Source organism: Mobula hypostoma, chromosome 4 (genome assembly GCF_963921235.1).
Source record: "Mobula hypostoma chromosome 4, sMobHyp1.1, whole genome shotgun sequence".
Lineage (NCBI taxonomy): Eukaryota > Metazoa > Chordata > Chondrichthyes > Myliobatiformes > Myliobatidae > Mobula > Mobula hypostoma.
The window spans coordinates 149,433,127-149,457,381 of record NC_086100.1 but is presented as its reverse complement, the minus strand read 5'-3'; the positions used below and the strand labels follow the sequence as shown (position 1 = coordinate 149,457,381).

The 24,255-nt window shown below is 41.6% G+C and overlaps 1 protein-coding gene across 7 annotated transcripts in view; it reads right to left on the bottom strand.

Annotated features, from left to right (window-relative positions):
• The window catches only part of LOC134345667 (limbin-like), a 313,316-nt gene that overhangs the window by 230,932 nt on the left and 58,129 nt on the right, over nt 1-24,255 (bottom strand). For all 7 annotated transcript variants that reach the window (XR_010017745.1, XM_063046694.1, XM_063046692.1 and 4 more), the window contains one exon: nt 21,819-22,143. Coding sequence is in view for 6 of the 7 variants with exons in the window: in XM_063046694.1 (XP_062902764.1) it covers nt 21,819-22,143 (325 nt within the window). In the remaining variant the exon portion in view is untranslated. The remainder of the gene's footprint in view (nt 1-21,818; nt 22,144-24,255) is intronic.

Sequence of the window (24,255 nt, the reverse complement as noted above, 5' to 3'; positions counted from 1 at the left end):
TATTTTGGTGGATGACTGGGCGCATATTTTACAACTAGTCAATACTTCCACTATCTGTTCCAAACATTCTCAAATTCAATTTAAAGTTGTTCATAGAGCACGTATGTCTAAAGATAAATTAGCTCATTTCTATTCTCATATTAACCCTCTTTGTGATAGATGTCATGGGGAGATAGCTTCCTTAACTCACATGTTTTGGTCCTGTCCTACTCTGGAAACCTTCAGGAAAGACATTTTTAATATTATCTCAAAGGTATTGAATACAGATATTTCTCCCCATCCTATTACTGCTATCTTTGGATTACCTAAAACCTCTAGTAATCTTTCTCCTTCAGCCCACAGAATGATTGCATTTCTTACTTTAATGGCGAAAAGATGTATTTTACAACATTGGAAGGAGATTAATGCCCCAACTACATTTTTTTTGTTTTCTCAAACGATACTATGTTTAAATTTGGAAAAAATCAGAAGTAATCTTTATGATAGGTCAGTTAAATTTGAACAGACCTGGAGATCTTTTATTTAACATTTTCATTTAATGTAACTTTCTCTTTGACCACATTTACATTCCCTTCTTGGTTTTTAACTGTTATTAATGGAGGTCGGGTTTGAGGACGTGATTGTTTAAGTTGTTTAAGTCTACTTGGTACCTAGTTAGCCCATTGCTTTGCTTTGCTCTTTTAGGTTAGTTGCACGGTGGGATTTTTTTTGGGGGGGGGTTGGGTTTTTCCTTCTCTTTATTGATCTATATGGAAAATTAGTATACTACTATACTACCTCATTATTTTACAACTAAACTGCACTGTTTGTATTTTTTTATGTATTAATATCTCTTGTAAATTTATATCGCAACAGTGTACTAGTTTCTATATGTTTTACCTTCTGTGTACTAATTCAATAAAAAGATTTAAAAAGAAGAAAAACAGAAAGCCATGGAAGGAGGAGCACCAGAGAGAGACAGGTGAGAAGAAAAGGTGAGAAAGGGAAGTGAGAATGGGGAATGGTGAAGGAGAAGTGGGGGGAAATTACCAGGAGTTTAAGAAATCGATGTTCATGCCATCAAGTTTGAGGCTACCCAAATGGAAAATAAGATGCTGTTACTCCAACCTGAGTGTGGCCTCATCGCAGCAATAGTAGAGACCGTGGACTGACATGTCGGAATGGGAGTAGGAAGTGGAACTGAACCGGGTGGCCACTGGAAGATCCCGCTTTTTCTGGCGGACAGAATGTAGGTGCTCAGCAAAGCAGTCTCTCAATCTATAATCGGGTGTCACCGATATACAGAAGGCTACACCAGGAACACTGGATACAGTAGATGACCCCAACACTCACAGGAGAAGCGTCACGTCACCTGGAAGGACTGAGTGGTAGTGAGGGAGGTGGTGTAGGGGTAGGTGTAGCATTTGTTCTACTTGCAAGGATAAGTGCCAGGACAGAAAGTGGAAAGTGGGGGTGGGGAGGTAAAGAAGTAGGATCCCGTTGCAGATGGCGGAAGTTACGGAGCCTCTGCTGAACATAATGGCTGATGGGGTGGTAGGTGAGGACACCAGGAACCCCATCCCTGTTGGAGTGGCGGGAGGATGGGGTGAGGGGAGATATGTGTGAAATGGAAGAGATGTGGTTGAGGGCAGTGTTGATGGTGGAGGAAGGTAATCCCCTTTCCTTCAAGGAGGTGGGCATCTCATTAGTTCTGGAATGAAAAGCTTCATCCTGAGAGCAGATGTGGTGGAGACAGAAGAATTGAGAGAAGGGGATGGCATTTTTACAAGTGACAGGACGGAGAGGGTTGGAGTCTGGGTAGCTGTGAGAATCCGTGGGTTTATAATATATCAGTGGATAAACTGTCTCCAAGATAGATAAAGAGAGATCGAGAAAGGGGAGGAAGGTGTCGGAAATGGACCAGGTAAATTTGAGGGCAGGGTGGAAGCTGGTGAAGTTGATGAGCTCGGTATGCGTGCAGGAAGCAGCACCAATGCAGTCGTCCATCAACCAGAGGAAAAGTTACGAAGTTATAGGCTTGGGACATAGACTGTTCCATGGGTAGGCTTGGAACATGGTAAAGAGAGTACATAGAACTACAATACCACGTAGTAAAGAGAACTTTTGGCACATTGGTCATCATGAATCAAAGTATTAAGTACAGGAGTTGGGACATCATATCAAAGTTGTATAAAGCGTTGGTGATACTAATTTGGCGTATTATGAGCAGTCCTGGCCAACTACCTATAGGAAAGATATTAATAAGATTGAAAGAGTGCAGAGAAAGATGGAAAGTTCGAACAGGTTGGGACTTTATTCCCTGTTGCGTAGGAGAATGAGGGGGAGATTTGATGGAGGTATACAAAATTATGAGGGGTATAGATCAGGTAAATGCAAGCAAGCTTTTTCCACTGAGGTTAAATGAGACTTGAACTAGGTATCATGGGTTAAGGGTGAAAAGTGAAATATTTAAGGGGAACTTCTTCACTCAGAGGGTGGTTAAGAGTGTGAAACAAACTATCAGCACAAATGGTGGATGTGGGTTTGATTTCAACATTCAAGAGCAATTTGGATAGATATATAGATGGGAAGGAAATGAAGGGCAATGATCCAGGTGTGGATTAATGGGAGTAGGCAGAATAATAGTTCAGCAGACTAGATGGGCTGAAGGCCTGTTTCTCTGTTATACTGTACTATGACTCTGTAACTCTACACTTTATTGCATGATGAGGGTGGGAGCAGGAAGAAAAATCTGGGATGTCAAACTGCAATTGTGAGGCCATCTCTCATTTAAGGAGTGATATCCTTGCACTGGAAGCAGTGCAGGCAAATTTCATTGTTTGTTCCATGGGAATTACTCTCTTAATTGAGCAAACCCATTTTCACTGTAAAATTTTCTTCTCCCCCAAATTAGTGTATATCTGGAATCTTTGCTTCTGAGAGCTGAAAAGACTGTCACTGAACAAAAGAAATAGAACTTTTGAAATACATTGTGAAATCCAGAAACTGGAAGTACGAACTGCTAAATGATGGGGAAAGACTTTTCTGCAGCTATTACTTAATATCTGATTTGTGTGCTTGTAGAGTGTTTCTGCATGACAAACAAAACATCTCTCACAAATTTATAAGCAATTCAAACATTTTCTGTCAACAAAAAGTTATTATAATACTTCCTACTTGGTTTGACTTCCAACGCATTTACATGAACTAAGATTTGAACAAGAGACTGAAGAAGCTTTCTTATATTTCTGGACATTAAACAGGGTACAGTACATGTTGAAAACACAAGAAAGACTGCAGATGCTGAAAAGATAGAGTAACACACACAGTCCTGATGAAGGAATTCAGCCCAAAAGATTGTTCATTTCTCTTCATAGATGCTGCCTGATCCATTGAGTTCCTCCAGCATTTTGTATTTGTGATCTCATTAAAACATAGAAAATGCTTATAGGGCTTGATAGAGTAGATATAAGCATAATGTTCCTTTTTTTTTAACTGGGCTGCCTAAAAACAGTTTCAAAATAAAGTCCAGTCTACAATGAAATTTCTTTACTCAGCGGACAGTGAGTTTTCTACATAAGAGGGCTGTAATTGCCTAGACGTCACACATACTTGTCAGAGTTAAATAGATTTTGCACATTAAGGGAATCAAGTGATATTTAGTAAGTGCAGGAAAGTGAAGAAGGGATTCAAGATTGTCCATGATCTCATTAAATGGCAGAGCAGTCTCAGAGGGTTGAATTACTCACTCCAGCATTTTTCTTGTTCAACTCTTCACTGGTTCAGTGGTCTGAGAACACCCTGTGGAAATTACTTTAGCTGAACATATGTGTAAACTGTAAAATCTCCATTCAGCCATGTCAAAGCCTTCGGCAAAGCTTAGGCTCTGGACTAAGTAAAAATTTTAATGAAGGCATTAAAAAGCAAGAAGATAGATATATTTAGGTCTGATGATGCAGTATGTTAGGGTAAATTTTAAAAATTAAGATGATTTAGGAAAGGAAGAGCTTAAGGTTACCATGTCTAACGATAGGAGAGATTTGACAGAAAGAAATAATATGCTTTTTACATAGATTTCTTCAATGGATGAGAGCAGCAAAATTTATGAACTATATTTAATTGATCCTCAATTAGGCAACTTGCTGGGTTCAATCAAGTGGTTGCTAACAGTTGTAGGGTTCAGGTCAGGGGTCACATGTAGGCCAGAACAGGTCTACATCAGAGATCTACTTATCTGATGGACAGTAGTTTTAGAACAGTCCAGTTTAGATGGTTTGCATTAAAATTATGAAGGAAAATCAGGCTTAATATCATTGACATATGTCAGTGATATTAATTATGTCAAGTTTCAGTGAGCCTTTTGGAGCTTTAGATAAATGGAATTTGTTTTGAGTGAATATGCCCATACCACAATGTTATAATTGGCACTTATCGTTGTCCGCTTCTTAAGGAACCTTGAAATAAATTACCAATAATTACACAAACCCATCAGAAGTGCACAATTTAAATAATAACAATGAGGTTTGCTGATAAATTTCACCAAGATGTTGTTTTATTTTGATTCCAGCTTACTCCCAACTCTTACTCCTCAAGATAATGACTCTTCCCTGAGATACAGCTGTAGGGGTATTATTGATTTTCTAATATTACTTTGCAGAATTATAAAGGTTAACAGAAACTGGGTACTGAGTATACATGTCAGTTACTGGAGTATAAAGGTGTATAAGGAATGAGCTCAATCATATCCTTAACCAATGTCCACACATGAGAACTTTCAGTGCAGAGTAGGAGTCAATATCAGAAATTATCCTGTACAATGGATGAGAAGTGGAAGACACAAGAGGTACAGCAGATGCTGGAAATCTAAAGAAATAGACACAATGTACTGCAGGAGCTCAGCGGGTCAGGTAGAATCTAAGGATGGGAATAAACAGTTAATATTTCAAGCCAAATCCTTTGAGACATTGAATGTGTTCTCCCAACATGACTGCTAGTGATTGGTTAAATGAATCCTCCAGTAAGGTGGTGAAAATTTTAAAGGCATGACCTGCTATTATATAATCATCACATTTACCTTACCACTTCCAGCACTTGATTTATGGCTTTGGCATTTAAAAAGCTTCAAAACATTCAGTGCTGCAAGTATCGACAAAATCTGTGACTAAACTGTATTACCAGGAATTAAGTGTGGCATTCCAAGAAACTGAGATGAAACAAACTAAAACAGGTTCAAGTCCAGTACAAATATATTATTCTGAGCCACAAGTTTTCATTGCGCAATTCACAGCAGTCAACACACTCTACGCTTTGCCATTTTCAAAAGGGTAAAGAGTGTTGAAAGACTGGGTAATGATGTTGGAGTAAGCGCCACTAAAATTAATTGAGACAAGGTGAACAACCTCTAACTTTTGGAAGGCTGCTGCCCGACGCCGGCCCCCTAGGCCTGAGTCAACATAGTAGTAGTTGCTCCCTAATAACAACACTCATGAATTGGGCATGCAAGCCTTCTCTTCCCATCTCAGCTAAAAATGCTTCAGAATGCAAGCCTTCGACAGTAATGGTAACTGTCAAGGAGGGCTGCCTTATTAAAAGTTGTAAGGAGGTGGAAAAGAGTTTGCAACTAGATTGACTGATGCTGTGGATGAATTAATCTGATCTGAACTGTAGGCAGTTTGTTTATTTTTTTTGAAACATGAAACAGTTACTTATGGGCAGAATAAAAAGTCCAGTTCTGATAAAAATCCATTATAAAAATTGATTATAATAGAACAAAATAGAATCTACTAAACATAATGACAATGGTGGAACAGCTTTAGTTTTCAGATGAATCCCTTATAAATATGACATCTACAATATCAGGTACATGCATGGTGAGATGTAAATTTAACTTTAAAACAGTAAAAACTGTAGTGCTAATAAGATCATAAGACGTAGGAGCAGAATTACGCCTTTTGGCCCATCAAGTGTGCTCCACCATTCATTCATGGCTGATCCTCCCCCCCGCCTTTTCTTAACATAACCACATAACCTTTGCTGCTGTGTCCAATCAAGAACCTATAAAGCTCTGCCTTAAAAACACCCAATGATCAGGCCTCTACAGCTGCCTGTGGTAATAAATTCCTCAAATTCACCACCCTCTGGCTAAAGAAATTTCTCCACATCTGTGTTTTAAATGGAAACCCCTCTATCCTAAGTCAATGCCCTTTTGTCCTAGACTCCTCCACTATTGGAAACATCCTTTCCACATCTACTCTGACTAGGCCTTTCAACATTCAAAAGGTTTCAATGAGATCCCCCCTCATCATTCCAAATTCCAGCAAGTACAGACCAGAGCTATAAAACGTTCCTCATATGATTCTAGGAATGAAAGGGCTATCATCCCTGTGAACCTCCTCTGAACCCTCTCCAATGCTAGTACATCTTTTCTAAGATGAGGAGCCCAAAACTGTTCATAATACTCAATGTGAGGCCTCACCAGTGCCATCAGCATCACATCCCTGCTCTTGTATTCTAGACCTCTTGAAATAATGCTAACATCGTATTTGTCTTCCTCACCACAGACTCTACCTACAAGTTAACCTTTAGGTTGTTCTGCCAAGGACTCCCAAGATCTTTGCATGTCAGATTTCTGGATTTTCTCCCCATTTAGAAAATAGTCCGCACATTTATTTCAAATACCAAAGTGCATGACCATGTGTTTTCCAACATTGTATTTCATTTGCCACCTTCTTGTCCATTCTCCTAATCTGTTTAAGTCCTACCTGCTTCCTCAACACTACCTGCCCATCCACCAATCTTCATATCATCTGCAAACAAAGCCATCTATTCCATCATCTAAATCATTGATATACAGCATTAAAAAGTGTTCCTAACACCAACCCCTGTGAAACACCACTAGTCACCAAAGCCACACAGAAAAAGATCCTTTCCATCCCACTCACTGCCTCCTACCAATCAGCAATGCTCTAACCATACCGATAATTTTCCTGTAATACCATAGGTTCTTAACTTGGTAAGCAGCCTCATGTGTGGCACCATATTCAAAGGCCTTATGGAAGTCACATATACAACACTCACTGCATCCCCTTTATCTATCCTATGTATAATCTCCTCAAAGAATTCCAACAGGTTCATCAGGAAAGATTTCCCCTTAAGGAAACCATGCTGACTTTGTCCTATCTTGTCCTGTGTCACCAAGTACTCCATAACCGCGTTCTTAACAATTGACTCCAACATCTTCCCAGCCACTGAGGTCAGGCTAACTGGTCTATAATTTTCTTGCTGGTGCCTTCCTTCTTCCTTAAAGAGTGGAGTAACATTTGCAATTTTCCAGTCCTTTGGCACAATGCCAGAGTCCAATGCTTTTTGAAAGATCATTACTAATGCCTCCACAATCTCTACTGCTACCGCTTTCAGAACCCTAGGTTGCAGTTCACCTAGTTCCAGTGACTTATGTACCTTTAGGTCTTTCAGCTTTTTGACCACCTTCTCCCTTGTAATAGTAACTGCACTCACTTCTCTTCCCTCACCACCTTTCAGCATCTGGCACACTATTAGTGTCTTCCACAGTGAAGACTGATGCAAAATACTCATTTAGTTCATCTGCCATCTCCTTCCCCGTTATTATTTCTCCAGCCTCATTTTTAGCAGTCCTATATCTACTCTCATCTCTTTTTTTTAATATACATACTTGAAAAAGCTTTTTCTATCCACCTTGATACTGTTTGCTAGCTTGCTTTCATGTTTCATCTTTTCCCACCTAATGATTCTTTTAGTTGCTCTCTGTAGGTTTTTAAAAGCTTCCCAATCCTCCGTCTTACTTTTACCCTGCTTTGTAGCATGCCCTCTCTTTTGCTTTTATATTAGCTTTGACTTCCCTTGTCAGCTGATTGTATTATTCTGCCTTTTGAGTATTTCTTTGTTTTTGTAATACATCTATTCTGCTACATCAGACTTTACTTTCTCCCTATCAAATTTCAAGTTGAACTCAATCATATTGTGATCACTCACTCCTAAGGGTTCTTTTACCTTAAGCTCTCTAATCGCCCCTGGTTCATTTTAAAGCACCCAATCCAGTATAGTTGATCCTCTAGTAGGCTCAACAACAAACTGTTCTAAAAAGCCATCTCGTAGGCATTCAACAAACTCACCCTCTTGAGATCCATTACCAACCTCATTTTCCCAATTGACCTGCATGTTGAAATCACCCATGACTATCATAATATTGTCCTTTTGACATACCTTTTCTATTTCCCTTTGTAATCTGTGGTCCACATCCCAGCTACTGTTGGGAGCCTTGTATGTACTAACTGCCAACATCTTCTGATCCTATGTCACATTTTTCTACAGACTTGATGCCAATCTTCACTAACGGAGCCACCCCCTCTGGTCACCTTCCTGTCCCTCCAATACAATGTTTAACCTTGAACATTCAGCTCCCAACTTCAACTATCCTTCAGCCACGATTCAGTAATGGCCACAACATCATATCTGGCAATCTGTAATAGTGCAACAAGATCATCCACCTTATTTCTTATACTCTGTGTATTGAGATATAACACTTTGAGTTCGGTATTTGCTATCCTTTCTAATTCTACATCCATAATGTTCTGATACTCAGCCCGTTGGCTGCAAATGGTCCTATCATCTGCCTGCCCTTCCTGACAGTCTGACTGCACACTATATTTACATTTTTTTTTTAACAACCTATCCTATCCTGAGTCCTTTCACTCTGGTTCCCAACCCCTGCCAAATTAGTATAAACCCTCCCCAACAGCTCTAACAAACCTGCCCGCAAGAATATTGGTCCCCCTCAGGTTCAGGTGTCATCTGTCACTTTCGAACAGTTCATACCTCCCCGAGAAGAGATCCCAATGATTGAAGAACCTGAAGCCCTGCCCCCTGCACCAGCTTCTCAGCTACGCATTAAGCTGCCAAATCATCCTGTTTCTACCCTCATTGGCATGTGGCAGAGGCAGCAGTCCAGAAATTACTACCCTGGAGGTCCTGCTTCTCAGTTTTCTACCTAGCTCTCTAAATTTTCTTTGCAAGACCCTCTTTGCTTTTCCTTCCTATGTCATTGATACCAATATGTACCAAGATATCTGGCTGTTCTCTCTTACTCTCCAAAATGCTATGAACGCAATCCAAGATGCCCCTGACCCTGGCCCCTGGAAGCAACATTGCATTTGTGTGTCCCACTCACGTCCACAGAATCTCCAGTCTGCTTCCCTGACTACTAAGTTCCCTATCACGACCGCTCCCCTCTTTCTCCCCTTCCCTTCTGCACCACAAATAAGCAAGAGAAGAAAAATGAGACAGAATAAAATTGCAGGTCAAACTACAATGGGCCATACTTGCTGCCAAAACAATCTGCTTTACTCAAAGCAAAGTCACTTTCATCATTCTGTTTGAAAGCTGCGATTACCTCTGATTTGCTTGTACAAAGAGGACTGCTACTGTTAGAAGTGTGGTTTTGATCCAAGATCAGAGAAAAGAACTGAAGAATTAGTGGGCAGAAAATAATAACTCAATTTGCAAACTGAAGCTTGGAGAGCTACAGATATCTGCTTTACGCCTGCAGACAATTTGTCGATGAAGGAGAATTGAATTTTAGGCTGAGCATCACCCCCTTAAATATGGTGTTGTCAGTGAGGGTAGAGGGAAAGGGATCAATAAGGAATGAGGAAGATCACAAGTGTGATGGAGACTCCAAGCCATAGCGAGAGATGCATGATAATGTGGGAGGCAAAGTGGTGGGGCAATGATAAGTAGCAGACTGATGTGACCAATGTTTTAATATAATATTTGGAGTATCCCTGGAGAATTTTCTCCAGGTGTTGAGTTTCAAAGCACACAGTAGCCAGTGGGCAATTCTCTATAGAACTGATAGCTAAAATTCAGCACAATGCAGCACATATCAATGTTTTTATATGTAATATTCTCCATTTGTTAAAGCTCATATATTAACTTTACATTCCAAAATGCACATGTATTTCAATGCATAATATTGTTACCCAACACATGCTGAGCAAGAAAAACATTATTCTTCAGTACTGCTTGGAAAGATTATTCTTCTAGAAAGACACAACCAAATTTTAATTTTTATACCCAAGTCAGAAGTACAGAGCTGCTGGATTGCTTAACACAGATCTTACTCTACACTGAATTTGCAGTCACTTCCATCCAATCTTCATTGAGAATGGATTTGGCAATGCACCTGAGATTCAGAAAGAAATGGGAAGAAAATGGACCAAGTCCTAATAGGCAAAGACCTCAAAAATACAAGTAGAAATAAGCCACTCAGATATTCACACCTGCTCCACATTCAATATGTCACAGCTTATCTTTTACCTTAGCTATGTTTTCCTGTGTTAAACTCACATCCCTTAATTCCCTTAACATCAAAAAATCTATTAGCTCTGTCATGAACATACTCAGAAAAAAATAAAATTCTAAAGAATCACCAAGAAATTTCTTCTCATTTGTGTCCTATAGTATGGCCAACCTCTCACTTGAAGTCTGTGACCCCTCCCGTCCACTGTTCTAGGCAAGCCAACCAACCCTACATCTACCCTGACAAAACCCACAAGAATTTAAACACTTTCATGATAACTGTACAGTATAAACTCAAGAGAATGCAGGCCTAGTGCATCTCTCCTCATGTGACGTACCAGGAATTGAGCTTTGAGCTTTCACTGCACAGCTTCTAGGAAACACATCTATCCATATGCAGGGAGCCCAGGCTTGTCCACAATATCCCAGATAAAGTCTCATCAGAGAAGACAGGAGTTAAGGATTCAAGACTGTTCTTAAAGTTCCCTGGAATAAATGTAACAGCCTCAGTGACTCCTGAGAATCCCTGACACAGTAGTACAAAAGTTACATCTACTATTGTGTAGATGCAATGCATCTTGACTCCATTCTACCATTTCCCCCAACATTCAAAGGCATATTAGGAAGTTAACTGGTTGTTATCAGTTGTCCCCAGATGATTGGAATTGATGGGACAAGAATTTGGGGGGGGGGTGGAATTGATGCACCTGTGAGAATGAACAGGTTACAGCCCCTACAGAACTAGAGTGGAACCAAGTAATCCTCAATCGCAAGGGATCTCCTAAGAGTATGAAGATATTATTTTATTATTTTGGCCATAATTCATGCATTCCAACCCTCATATAATAGGGTATGAAGGTTCTCCATGGATTGTCACCTTGTCGTGGTGGAGAAGCTTGTGTGGTCCTGTGATCCCGAGAGCAATGCCTTCTGGAGCTATGCTCCTGGTAGGGTCACCCATGGTGGTAAGGTCGAGGGTGAGGTCCCTGACAAAGAACAATCCAACCAGGACCTCAACAGTGGAACAGGCGGACAAAGTTACTTTGAACTCAACGGCTGTTTAAGGCGGATGAAGGCTGCAACAAATCCATCAGCTCTAATCATTGTGGTTTCCATGCCATTGGAATCAGTTAGTTGATTGGTGAAGTTAGTGTGCTTCTTGAAGTGCAACATCAAGTACACGTTAAACAAATACATGCACAGGCGTCTTCACTCTGTGGGCCACTTCTTCAGAATGAAGACCATCATCCTCAACCTCGAGAGATAGCCACGACGACGACGACAATAGGATTCCGCATATAGACTGGGGCTCGCATATTGTAAAAGGGTTAGATGGGAAAGAGTTGGCAAATGTGTTCAGAAAAGATTTCTTAATCAGTACATAGAAGTCTCAACTACAGACTAGATCTCCTATTAGTGAATGAGATAGGGCAGATGACAGAAGTTTGTGTCGTGGAACATTTAGGGATCATAATGGCATTAGGTAATTATGGAAAAGGATAGGTCTGGTCCTTAGGTTGAGACTCTAAATTGGAGAAAAGCCAATTTCTTTGGTATCAGAAAGCATCTGAAAAGTAAGGATTAGAATAGGTTGTTTTTGGCAAATGTGTACTTGGTAAACAGGAGGCCTTCAAAAGTTAAATTTTGAGAGTATAGAGTTGGAATGTTTCTGTGAGAATAAAAGGGAAGGATAACAGATATTGGAAACATTGGTTTTCGAGAGATACTGAGGCCCTGGTTAAGAAAAAGAAGGTGATGCAGACAGGTAGGAACGGGTTTTTAAGGAAGTGTAAGAATTGCAAGACAACACTCAAGAAGGAAATCAGGACAGCTACAAGAAGGCATGAGGTTGCTCTAGCAGACAAAGTGAAGAAGAATCCTAAGGGCTTCTACAGATACTTTAAGAGCAAAAGGATAGTAAGGGACAAAACTGGTCCTCTGGACGATCAGAATGGTAATCTATGAGTGGAGCCGAAAGAGATGTGGAAGATCTTAAATGGATTTTTTGCAACTCTATTTAGGCGGGAGATGGACACAGAATCTATAGAAGTGACGTATAGCAACAGTGAGGTCGTGGACCTTATACAGATTATTGAGGGGGTGTTTGCTGCTTTGAGGCAAATTAGGGTGGATAAAGTCTCAGGGCCTGACAAGATATTACCTCAGACCTTGTGAAGAAATTGCAGGGGCCCTAGCAGACATATTCAAAACACTTGTAGCATGGGTGAGATGCTGGAGGATTGGAAGATAGCTAATGTTGTTCAGTTGTTTAATAAAGACTCCAAGAATAACTCAGGAAATTATTGGCCAGTGAGCCTCACATCAGCAGTAGGAAAGATATTGGAAGGTATTCTAAGGGACTGGATATATAAGTATTTGGATAGACAGGGACTGATTAGGGATAGTCAACATGGCTTTGTCAATGGTAGGTCATGTCTAACCAATCTTACAGTGCTTTTTTGAGGAAGTTACCAAGAAATTTGATGAAAGAAAGGCAGTGGATGTTGTCTACATGGACTTTAGCAAGGCCTTTGACAAGATCCTGCATGGGAGGTTGATCAAGAAGGTTCATTCACTTGGCATTCAAGACGAGTTATTATATTAGATGAGACACTGGCTTCACAAGAAAGGCCAGAGAGTAGTAGTAAATGGTTGCCTCTCTGACTGGAGGCCTGTGATTAGTGGTGTGCTGCAGGGATCAGAGCTGGGTCCATTGTTGCTTGTCATCTATAACAATGATATATACGATAATGTGATAAACTAGACCAGCAAATTTGCAGACAACATGAAGACTAGGGGTGTAGTGGACAAAAAGGAAGACTATCAATACTTGTAATTGGATCTGGACCAGTTGGAAGAATGGGCTGAAAAATGGCAGATGGAATTTGATGCAGATAAGTGTAAAGTGTTTCCCACTGGGTGGATTCAACGGGGTAGATTGTACACGGTGAGCAGTAGTGTGCTGAGGAAGGCAATAGAACAGAGAGATCTGGGAATACAGATCCATAATTCTTTGCAAATGGCACCATAGGGAGATAAAGTCATAAACAAAGCTTTCGGCATATTGGCCTTCATAAATCAATGCACTGAGTACAGGAGTTGGGATGTCACATTGACATTGTATAAGAGGTTGGTGAGGTCTAATTTGGAGTATTGCATACAGTTTTGGCCAGCTACCAACAGTTAAGATATCAATAAACTCAAGAATTTAGAGAAAATTTACAAGGATATAGTTGGGGCTTGAGGACCTGAATTATAGGGAAAGGTTGAATAGGCTAGGACTTTATTCTTTAGAATGTAGAAGACTGAGGGGAGATTTGATAGAAGTATACAATATTATGAAGTATCTAGACAGGGTAAATGCAAGAAGGCCTTTTCCATGGAGGTTATGTGTGACTACAACTAGAGGTCCTGGATTAAGGATGAAAGGTGAAAAGTTTAAGAGAAACTGAGGGAGTACTTCTTCACTCAGAGAACGTTGAGAGTGTGGAACACAAGTAGTAGATGCCGGTTTGATTTCAATATTTAAGAGAAATGTGGACAGGTACATGGATGTGAAAGATATGGTGGGCTATGGCCTGGGTGCAGGTTGATGGGACTCGGAAGATTAATGGTTTGGCATGGACTAGATGGGCCAAAGGGCTGGTTTCTGTGCTGTAGTGTTCTATGACTCCATGACTATGACGACAAAGGCCAAAACATTACTTGCCTTCCTAATCGCCTGGAAAATCTGCATATTAAGTGATTCATATACAAAGGCACCCAGGTCACTCGGAACACAAACACCTTTCAACCTCACACGATTTTAAAAAAGTGTACAGTATTTTTGACAAACAAAATATTATAGATTTGCCATGTGGTCTTGTATGTGAATTTGTCAGGAATTAATCTTCTGGTCTGAATTGTAGCCACCAGATTGGGGGAGGGGGCGGGGAGAGAGGGGGAAGAGACTAATGGAGATCCTGTGACATTTAGCAACAAAAGATCATGCAAAATTGAAAGGAACCATTTTGTTAGGTTTGTCAAGCATATTATTGCAAGTTGTTTCTAAAAGCAAGCCCACAGCAATTTAAGTGAACACACATTTTAATCATTTATCATGCATCACCGAGCAGCTCTTTGACCATGCCAAACCACTGAAGTAAAACAGAACCGAAATGACCCAAAAACGGAGCCAAGTGCGAATACTATGTCTACAAATTGGATTGAGCAACACTGTTTTTGCTGGACACTAATCAATTTTAGTGAAAAACAAAGTTATTTTTGTGAGTGGTATAGTTCACAATTTTTACCTTGAGCCCTTTATGCACTTGCTGTAAAATGGATTACACACATAATTAATAGCAGAGGTGATGTCCAGGGTCCACACAAACCACGCACAGACCCCAGACATCACCTCAGTAACTTTCACTCATGCATGAGTGAATGGCCATACATGGACAACTTGTTTAACAGTCTTCTTACATGGTGTATCAACAGCTGCAAGGTGATGCCTGATAAATGTATTCCCTTAAATTGCTGTGGGCTTGGTTTTTCAAACAGCATGCAATAATAATAATAAGCAGAGAGCCTGATTCAGATGGATTCTCTTTAAGGTTATTCCATCTAACTACTCAGCCAACCCAACCACAGAATGCCCTTCCCTATTACAATCTATAGTCTAACCCTCTACTCACCCACACACCAATGTAATGACCTAAACTCATTCCTCAACCAACACTCTGGCTGACAACTGGCTGACAACCATAATTTCCTTCACCCACACTCCATCTAACATCACAATCTCCAATAACAGACCCTAACCCAAAACCTCTATATACTGGAAAGTACCAAAATCATTGCTGATCTCTGTCATAACCTTCCCCTCTCTGCCTTATCTATGGGCCTCAACCCCTTGTCACTGACTAGACCAGGCCCTGGGCCCAACATATTTCTTCCATGCAGGGGAAAACTCAAGTCAAAATCTTGTGAGGTCTGGTCATTTGTACACAATGCCTTCAATCACGGAATTTCCCAGCATAAGCCCACAAGCAAAATGTTTATTAACCTACTACGGCCAATTTAACAGTTTTAGTTGTATTGACAAACCAATCAACACAAGTTTAAATAGATTGAGTAGATTCCTTCTAATTCCATCTTTAGGTTCAATAAAATACAGCATTTACAACAGAGTTATTTAGTTTAATGAGTGAAATCTTTTAAAGGAGCCTGTTCTGAATTGCCAATATTGTAACTTTGACTAATGTAAATCTTCTTGGTGAAATATGCAAAGTGTGTGTTACCCCTTGATAAATCATATGAAGCTGTTAAAATAAAATGGACACAGCTTATCACACCTGGACAAACTCTTAACCCATATTTTCTGTAAGACCACAAGACATTGGAACAGAATTATGCCAATTAACCCATCAAGGTGGCTCTGCCATTCCATCGTGGCGGACTAATGATCCTTCTCAACCCTATTCTCCTGCCTTCTCCTCATAACCTTTAACATTCTTACTAACAAGAACCTATCAACTTTCATTTTAAGTTATACCCAATGACTCCAGCCTCCAGCCAGTGGTGGCAATGAATTCCAGAGATTCACTACGCTCTGCCTAAAGAAATTTCTCCTCACCTCAGTTCTAAAGAGCTTTCCTCATTCTGCTGCTGTGCGTCCTGGTCCTAGATGCCCCCAATAGGAAACATCCTTTTCACTTGCACACTATTTGGGCCTTTCAATATTCGATAGGTTTCAATGAGATTCCCCGCCCCCTCATTCTTCTAAATGCCAACAAGTACAGGCCCAGAGCCATCAAATGCTCGTATCTTACCCCTTTCATTCCCGAGTCATTCTCATGAACATTCTTTGGAGTCTCCTCAATATCAGCACATCCTTTCTTAGATAAGGGGCCCACAACTGCTCACAACATTCCAATCTGACCAATGTCTTATACAGCCTCAGAATTACATTCTTGCTTTTATCTTTTAGCCCTCTTGAAATTAATGCAAACATTGGACTTGCCTTCCTTACCACCGACTCAAACTTGCAAGTTAACTGTAGGTACTCCTGCATGAGAACTCCCAAGTCCCATTTGCATCTCTGATTTCAGAATTTTCTTCCCATTTAGAAAGTAGTCTATGCCATTATTCCTTCTACCAAAGTGCATAACCATACACTCCCCAGCAGTATATTAGAACTGCAATTTCTTTGCCCATTCTCCTAATCTGTAGACTCCCTGCTTCTTCAACATTACCTGCCCTCCATCTGTATTTGTATCATCCATGAACTTGGTCACAAAATCATCAGTTCGAGCATCCAAATCATTGAGATATAATGTGAAAAGAAGTGGTCCCACACAGACTCCTGTGGACCATAGTCACTGGCAGCCAGGCTGAAAACTTTATTCCCACTCTTTGCCTCCTACTCGTCAGCCAATCTTCTATACATGCTAACATCTTTCTTCTAATACCATGGACTCTTATCTTGTTTGGCAGCCTCATGTATTGCATCTTGTCAAAGGCCTTCTGAAAATTGGGAGAGTTAGTGAGGAGAGTGGTCTTTTATGTATCTTTGATTTTCATAACATGCCTTTGGTGCAAAAACAAAGCACTCAGCAGTTCAGGCAGCATCTGTGGAGGGAAATAAACAGTCAATATTTCTGGACAAGAATCCTTTATCGATGGACTCTGCCTTTGGTGGGGTTCTCAGCTGCCTTTGGACTGGGCACTGACATTCCATTCCTAAATCTCTTCTACATGTTGCTCCTCTCTAATCATTAATTTTACTGAAGCCTTGAGCTAGCATTTTAATAGCCTGAAATGTATTGACCTTTTGCCAATGCTATGAAAAAAAAAATCACCAGTGAGGTGGTCTTTGTGGATGAGTTTATTGTTAATCTTTGGTGGACGAATCCTAGTGCAAATGACCTCCTTTTACGCCACTGCACTAAGCAGTGAGACAAAGGTCAGACTACACATTATCTGAGCTGAGGAGCCGGATACTAAGTGCATCCAGGTGCATCAAGCTGCACCTCCTTAGAGACCGCGTTAGGGAGCTGGAGCTGCAGCTCGATGACCTTCGTCAGGTCATGGAGAGTGAGGAGGTGATAGAGAGGAGCTGTAGGCAGGAAGTCACCCCAGGACCACAGGAGACACAGAAGTGGGTAACAGTTAGGAGAGGGAAGGGCAAGAACCTGGCACTAGAGAGTACCCCAGTAGCTTCCCCCCCTTAACAATAAGTATTCCTGTTTGAGTACTGTTTTGGGGGGGGGGGGAGGGCAGCCTACCTGGGGGGAGCAACGATGGTTGCGCCTCTGGCACAGAGTCAGGCACCATGGCTCAGAAGGGTAGGGAAGGGAAGAGGATGGCAGAAGTGATAGGGGACTCTACAGTTAGGGGGTCAGATAGGCGATTCTGTGGACACAGGAAAGAAACGCGGATGGTAGTTTGCCTCCCAGGTACCAGGGTCTGGGATGTTTCTGATCGTGTCCACAATATCTTGCAGTGGGAAGAACAGCCAGAGGTCTTGGTACATATTGGTACCAACGACATAGGTAAAAAAAGGGTGATGGTCCTGAGAACAGACTACAGGGAGTTAGGAAAGAAGTTGAGAGGCAGGACCTCAAAGGTAGTGATCTCGGGATTTCACTACCGAGGGTTAGGGTTAGGGTTAGGGTTAGGGTTAGGGTGCCTGTGCCACGTGACAGTGAGTATAGGAATAGAATGAGGTGGAGGATAGATGCATGGCTGAGGGATTGGAGCAGGGGGCAGGGATTCAGATTTCTGGATCATTGAGACTCTTCTGGGGCAGTTGTGACCTGTACAAAAAGGATGGGTTGCACTTGAATCCGAGGGGAACCAATATCCTGGCAGGAAGGTTTGCTAAGGCTATTGGGGAGAGTTTAAATTACAAATGCTGATGAGTGGGAACCGAACTGAAGTGATGGAGGAAAGGGAGGTTGGCTCACAAATAGAGAAAGCTTGGAGACAGTGCGAAAGGCAGGATAGGCAGGTGATAGAGAAGGAACATGCTCAGTCCGATGGCTTGAGATGTGTCTATTTTAATGCAAGGAGTGCCGTGAATAAAGCAGATGAGCTTAGAGCATGGATCAGCACTTGGAGCTATGATGTTGTGGCCATTACAAAGACTTGGATGGTGCAGGGGCAGCAATGGCTACTTCATGTGCCAGGCTTTAGATGTTTCAGAAAGGATAGGGAGGGAGGCAAATGAGGTTGGGGCGTGGCACTGTTGATCAGAGATAGTGTCACGGCTACAGAAAAGGAGGAAGTCATGGAGGGGTTGTCTACAGAGTCTCTGTGGGTGGAAGTGGGTGGAAATCAGGAATAGGAAAGGGTCAATAACTTTACTGAGTGTTCTTTTACAGACCACCCAATAGTAACAGGGACATTGAGGAGCAGGTAGGGAGACAGATTCTGGAAAGAAGTAATAGTAACAGGGCTGTTGTGGTGGGAGATTTTAATTTCCCAAATACTAATTGGCATCTCCCTAGAGTAAGGGGTTTAGATGGTGTGGAGTTTGTTAGATGTGTTCAGGAAGGTTTCTTGGCATAATACGTAGATAAGTCTACAAGAGGAGAGGCTGTACTTGATCTGGAATTGGGAAATGAACCTGGTCAGGTGTCAGTGGGAGAGCATTTTGGAGATAGTGATCACAATTTTATCTCCTTTAATACAGCATTGGAGAGGGATAGGAACAGACAAGTTATGGAATCGTTTAATTGGAGTAAGCGGAAATATGAGGCTATCAGGCAAGAACTTGCAAGCATAAATTGGAAACAGATGTTCTCAGAGAAACGCATGGAAGAAATGTGGCAAATGTTCAGGGGATATTTGAGTAGGGTTCTGAGTAGGTACGTTCCAATGAGACATGGAAAGGATGGTAGGGTACAAGATCCGTGGTGTACAAAGGCTGTTGTAAATCTAGTCAAGAAGAAAAGAAGAGCTTACGAAAGGTTCAAAAAACTTGGTAATGATAAGAATCTAGATTATAAGGCTAGCAGGAAGGAGCTTAAGAATGAAATTAGGAGAGCCAGAAGGGGCCATGAGAAGGCATTGGCAGACAGGATTAAGGAAAACCCCCATGGCATTCTACAAGTATGTGAAGAGCAAGAGGATAAGATGTGGGAGAATAGGACCAATCAAATGTGACTGTGGAAAAGTGTGTATGGAACCGGAGGAAATAGCGGAGGTACTTAATGAATACTTTGTTTCAGTATTCACTACGGAAAAGGATCTTGGCGATTGTAGGGATGACTTGCAGTGGACTGAAAAGCTTGAGAATGTAGATATTAAGGAAGAGGATGTGCTAGAGCTGTTGGAAAGCATCAAGTTGGATAAGTCACCGGGACCGGACGGGATGTACCCCAGGCTACTGTGGGAAGCGAGGGAGGAGATTGCTGAGCTCTGGCAGTGATCTTTGCATCATCAATGGGGACAGGAGAGGTTCCGGAGGATTGGAGGGTTGCGAATGTTGTTCCCTTATTCAAGAAAGGGAGTAGGGATAGCCCAGGAAATTATAGGCCAGTGAGTCTTACTTCAGTGGTTGGTAAGTTGATGGAGAAGATCCTGACAGGCAGGATTTATGAACATTTGGAGAGGCATTATATGATTAAGAATAGTCAGCATGGCTTTGTCAAAGGCAGGTCGTGCCTTACGAGCCTGACTGAATTTTTTGAGGATGTGACTAAACACATTGATGAAGGTAGAGCCGTAGACGTAGTGTGTATGAATTTTAGCAAGGTATTTGATAAGGTACCCCATGCAAGGCTTCCTGACAAAGTAAGGAGGCATGGGATCCAAGGGGAAATTGCTTTGTCGATCCAGAACTGGCTTACTCACAGAAGACAAGGAGTGGTTGCAGACGGGTCAAATTCTGCATGGAGGCCGGTGACCAGTGGTGTGCCTCAGGGACCCCTACTCTATTCACAAAAATTTTTATAAATGATCTTGATGAGGAAGTGGAGGGATGGGTTAGTAAATTTGCTGATGACACGGAGGTTGGGGATGTTGGGGATGTTGTGGATAGTATGGAGGGCTGTCAGAAGTTACAGTGGGACATTGATAGGATGCAAAACTGGGCTGAGAAGTGGCAAATGAAATTCAACCCAGATAAGTGTGACGTAGTTCATTTTGGTAAGTCAAATATGATGGCAGAATATAGTATTAATGGTAAGACTCTTGGCAGTGTGGAGGATCAGAGGGATTTTGGGGTCCAAGTTCATAGGACACTCAAAGCTGCTACGCAGGTTGACTCTGTGGTTAAGAAGGCATATGGTACATTGGCCTTCTTCAATCGTGGGATTGAGTTTAAGAGCTAAGAGGTAATGTTGCAGCTATATAGGACCCTGGTCAGACCCCACTTGGAGTACTGTGCTCAATTCTAGTCGCCTCACTCCAGGCAGGACGTGGAAATCATAGAAAGGGTGCAGAGGAGATTTCCAAGGATGTTGCCTGGATTGGGGAGCATGCCTTATGAGAACAGGTTGAGTGAACTCGGCCTTTTCTCCTTGGAGTGACGACGGATGAGAGGTGACCTGCTAGAGGTGTACAAGATGGTGCGAGTCATTGATCGTGTGGATAGTCAGAAGCTTTTCCCCAGGGCTGAAATGGCTAGCACGAGAGGGCATAGTTTTAAGGTGCTTGGAAGTACGTACAGAGGAGATGTCAAGGGTAAGTTTTTTTTACGCAGAGAGTGGTGAGTGCATGTAATGGGCTGCCGGCGGCAGTGGTGGACGCGGAAACAATAGGGTCTTTAAAGAGACTCCTGGATGGCTACATGGAGCTTCACAAAATAGTGGGCAATGGGTGAAGCCTAGGTAGTTCTAAGGTAGGGACATGTTTGGCACAGCTTTGTGGACCGAAGAGTCTGTATTGTTCTGTATGTTTTCTATGTTTCTATCCAATCCCACAGCCACCCATCCGACCCACCCCCCAGGCATACATCACCTATATCCGAGCAGGGAAACTACAGTGGATCAAGCGCAATCCAACCTAATGCATCGTTGTTACCTCAGTATTACATTTTGTCTGAAAGAGTTCTCATGAACTAATTTGGAATATTGCTGCTCCTGCTGTTATAAATTTAGTTGTTTAGAATAGTCAGGCTGTCCTAAAAAAACTCCCACATTCATCACAATGCGATATATCTAGTTACATAATTGCAAAACCAGAAACACAACACATACTTGGGAATGGTCAGAGTCTTTGTGGGAAAGGAGGAAATCAGAAGTATGTTTGAAGAAGAGTTCCAGTAAGAGACTGTTTAAAAAGCATGGCTACCAAGGTATAAAGCACAAAATATACCTCCTGATAGCAAGGCTTCCTCTGGAAAATGTTGATGTTACACACAGATTAATATTTGTTATCAGATGGCGAAAGATTTGAAAGAACCTGAGGTGGTACCTAATCTAGTTGGTATTACCATCATGAATTCACTTGCCAGGAAGATTTCTTTCCTTCCCTCTCTCACTTACATAGCAGAAAACTACGACTCCTTGACTTACCTCATCATCCACATTCTGCATGAGCAGCTCAGCTTCTTTGTCCTCTTGTTCCTGTTTCCTATAAAGATCCTCCATTTTATGCCTGGCCTCTTGGACACTTGCAGCTGCTAATATGGCTAACATCTCTTTATGCTCTGTATTCAGCCTGCTCTCCGCCTCTTCAAACCGTTCTCTGAAAACCATGCTGAATCTTTCCTCTGAAAGTGGTGAAAGGTCTTTGCTGTGCTTGAACTTCTTGAGCAACAACAGAACTGCATTCAAGTTCATTTTTTTTCTATGATATTCAAGATAGGTATCCAATCGTACTGCATTCAATAAATGCAAGCTGCAAAACAGAAACCAAATGTTATATTACATCCAATTTGTGTGGTAAAGAATAAGAAAATAACCTGATAAAATCCACAGACAATAAAGAGGTCCAAGGTTTTCACTGTCAGCCCAAATGCCCCTTCTCCACTTTGAGGTAATGTGCTGGGTATAAATCCAAATTTATAAAGATATTACAGTTAGAGGCTTTCCATTCTCACTTAGATCATTTACTCTATCTAGACTTATACCTGAGTAATATCTACTCAGCAGAGCTCAAAAGGCTTGGGGTGGACATACAAACAACGTGGGCTGCCTATCAGACCTGGGTGAGGGCATTCGAGGCCTCAGTGCTAGGATACTGGCCTGGACAGGGACATTATCTCTGGTTCACATCTTGCCAGTGAATTTGCAGGAATTTGTGCCGACAACATTGGTAATATCCATCCAGTGTTTTAATGTGTCTTTTGTAACTGATCTATGCCTGTGAAGCTGGGATCACTGTTGCCTGATGAACATTAGCTTTATGCTGTAGCTGAAGTTCTCATTCTTAAACTTAATTCTATTTCTTTAGATGACCAGAATATGTGCTCTATTCCTGAAGGCAGTGGTGAATTTCACCATCAACGTCCACATTTCTGTGAGTTAGATCCGAAGCTATTCATGGACAAATGTGGACCAGTGGGCATTGTTATATAGCTGATTATTGTTGTGCAGAATCAAAAGAACCAAAGGATATGGGATCAGTTCAGGAAAGTGTCGCTGAGGATTGTCCATGACTTTACTGAATGGCAGGGCAGACACGTGAAACCAACGAATCTCTTTTTGTTTCCATTTCTTACGTTCTTATCTGCAAATTCTGCTTCCTTGTCTGCTGCAGTGAAAGAAATGTGGACAGACAACAAAAAGGGTAAAAAAAATCAAAACAGACAGACAAGAAGGGAAACAAAGAAGAGAAAACAAAGATGGTTAAGCTGCTAGAAATGTGACTTTCTGATATTTTATATCATGTCTTATCATGTGCACCTCCACCAATCTTGTCCATTTGCATTGTGCTTTTGATGTGGCCACCTGGATCAGTGAGACCAAGCACAGACTAATGCCCTCACTCCATGCGACCCCCTATCATCACCCGTTCCCCCTCGGCCTGGCTCCAACTGCCTTTTTTGCCAGCTTTACCAATAATTCAGCTCCCTTTCGCTCCCAACTACCCCAACCAACACCAAACCTGGCACCATCTGCCAATCATTCTTCACCCATCCTCAGATCTTCAGTCCACCAATCATTTCATTTATTATCAAAGTATATAACTCTGAAATTCTTCTTCTCCAGATAGCCATGAAACCAAGAAAGAAAAGAAAGGCAGCCTGAGCATCAACGCCCAAATCCCTCCTCCCCGCGCAAACGAAATGAATAAAAACTGAACTGTCACACAAAAAAAGATGAGAAAGATCAGGTGAAAACACAGAATACAAATAAAAACCATAAGACTGAAAAAAGTCTATAGTCCAAGTTCACATCCAAAATGTAGAAAACCTAGGCAACATTTTCTTCTCCCTAGCAGAGCGATCTTACCAGCCATAAAAAGGCAAGCAGCTGGTGTTTCAAACTCACTCATCACTTTAGTGAAATGGAAACATAGAAACATAGAAACATTGAAAACATACAGCACAATACAGTCCCTTCGGCCCACAAAGCTGTGCCGAACATGTCCCTACCTTAGAACTACCTCAGCTTTACCCATACCTCTCTATTTTTCTAAGCTCCATGTAGCCATCCAGGAGTCCCTTAAAAGACCCTATCATTTCTGCATCCACCACCACTGCCGGCAGCCCATTCCACACACTCATCGTCACTCTCTGCGTAAAACACTTATCCCTGACCCCTGAGAGTAGGTACACTCTCCTCTGTACCTACTTTCAAGCACTTTAAAACTATGCCCTCTCATGCTCGCCATTTCAGCCCTGGGGAGTATCCACATGATCAATGCTCTCATTATCTTGTACACCTCTATAATGTCACCTCTCATCCTCCGTAGCTCCAAGGGAAAAAGGCCGAGTTCACTCAACCTATTCTCATAAGACATGGTCCCCAATCCAGGCAACACCCTTGTAAATCTCCTCTGCACCCT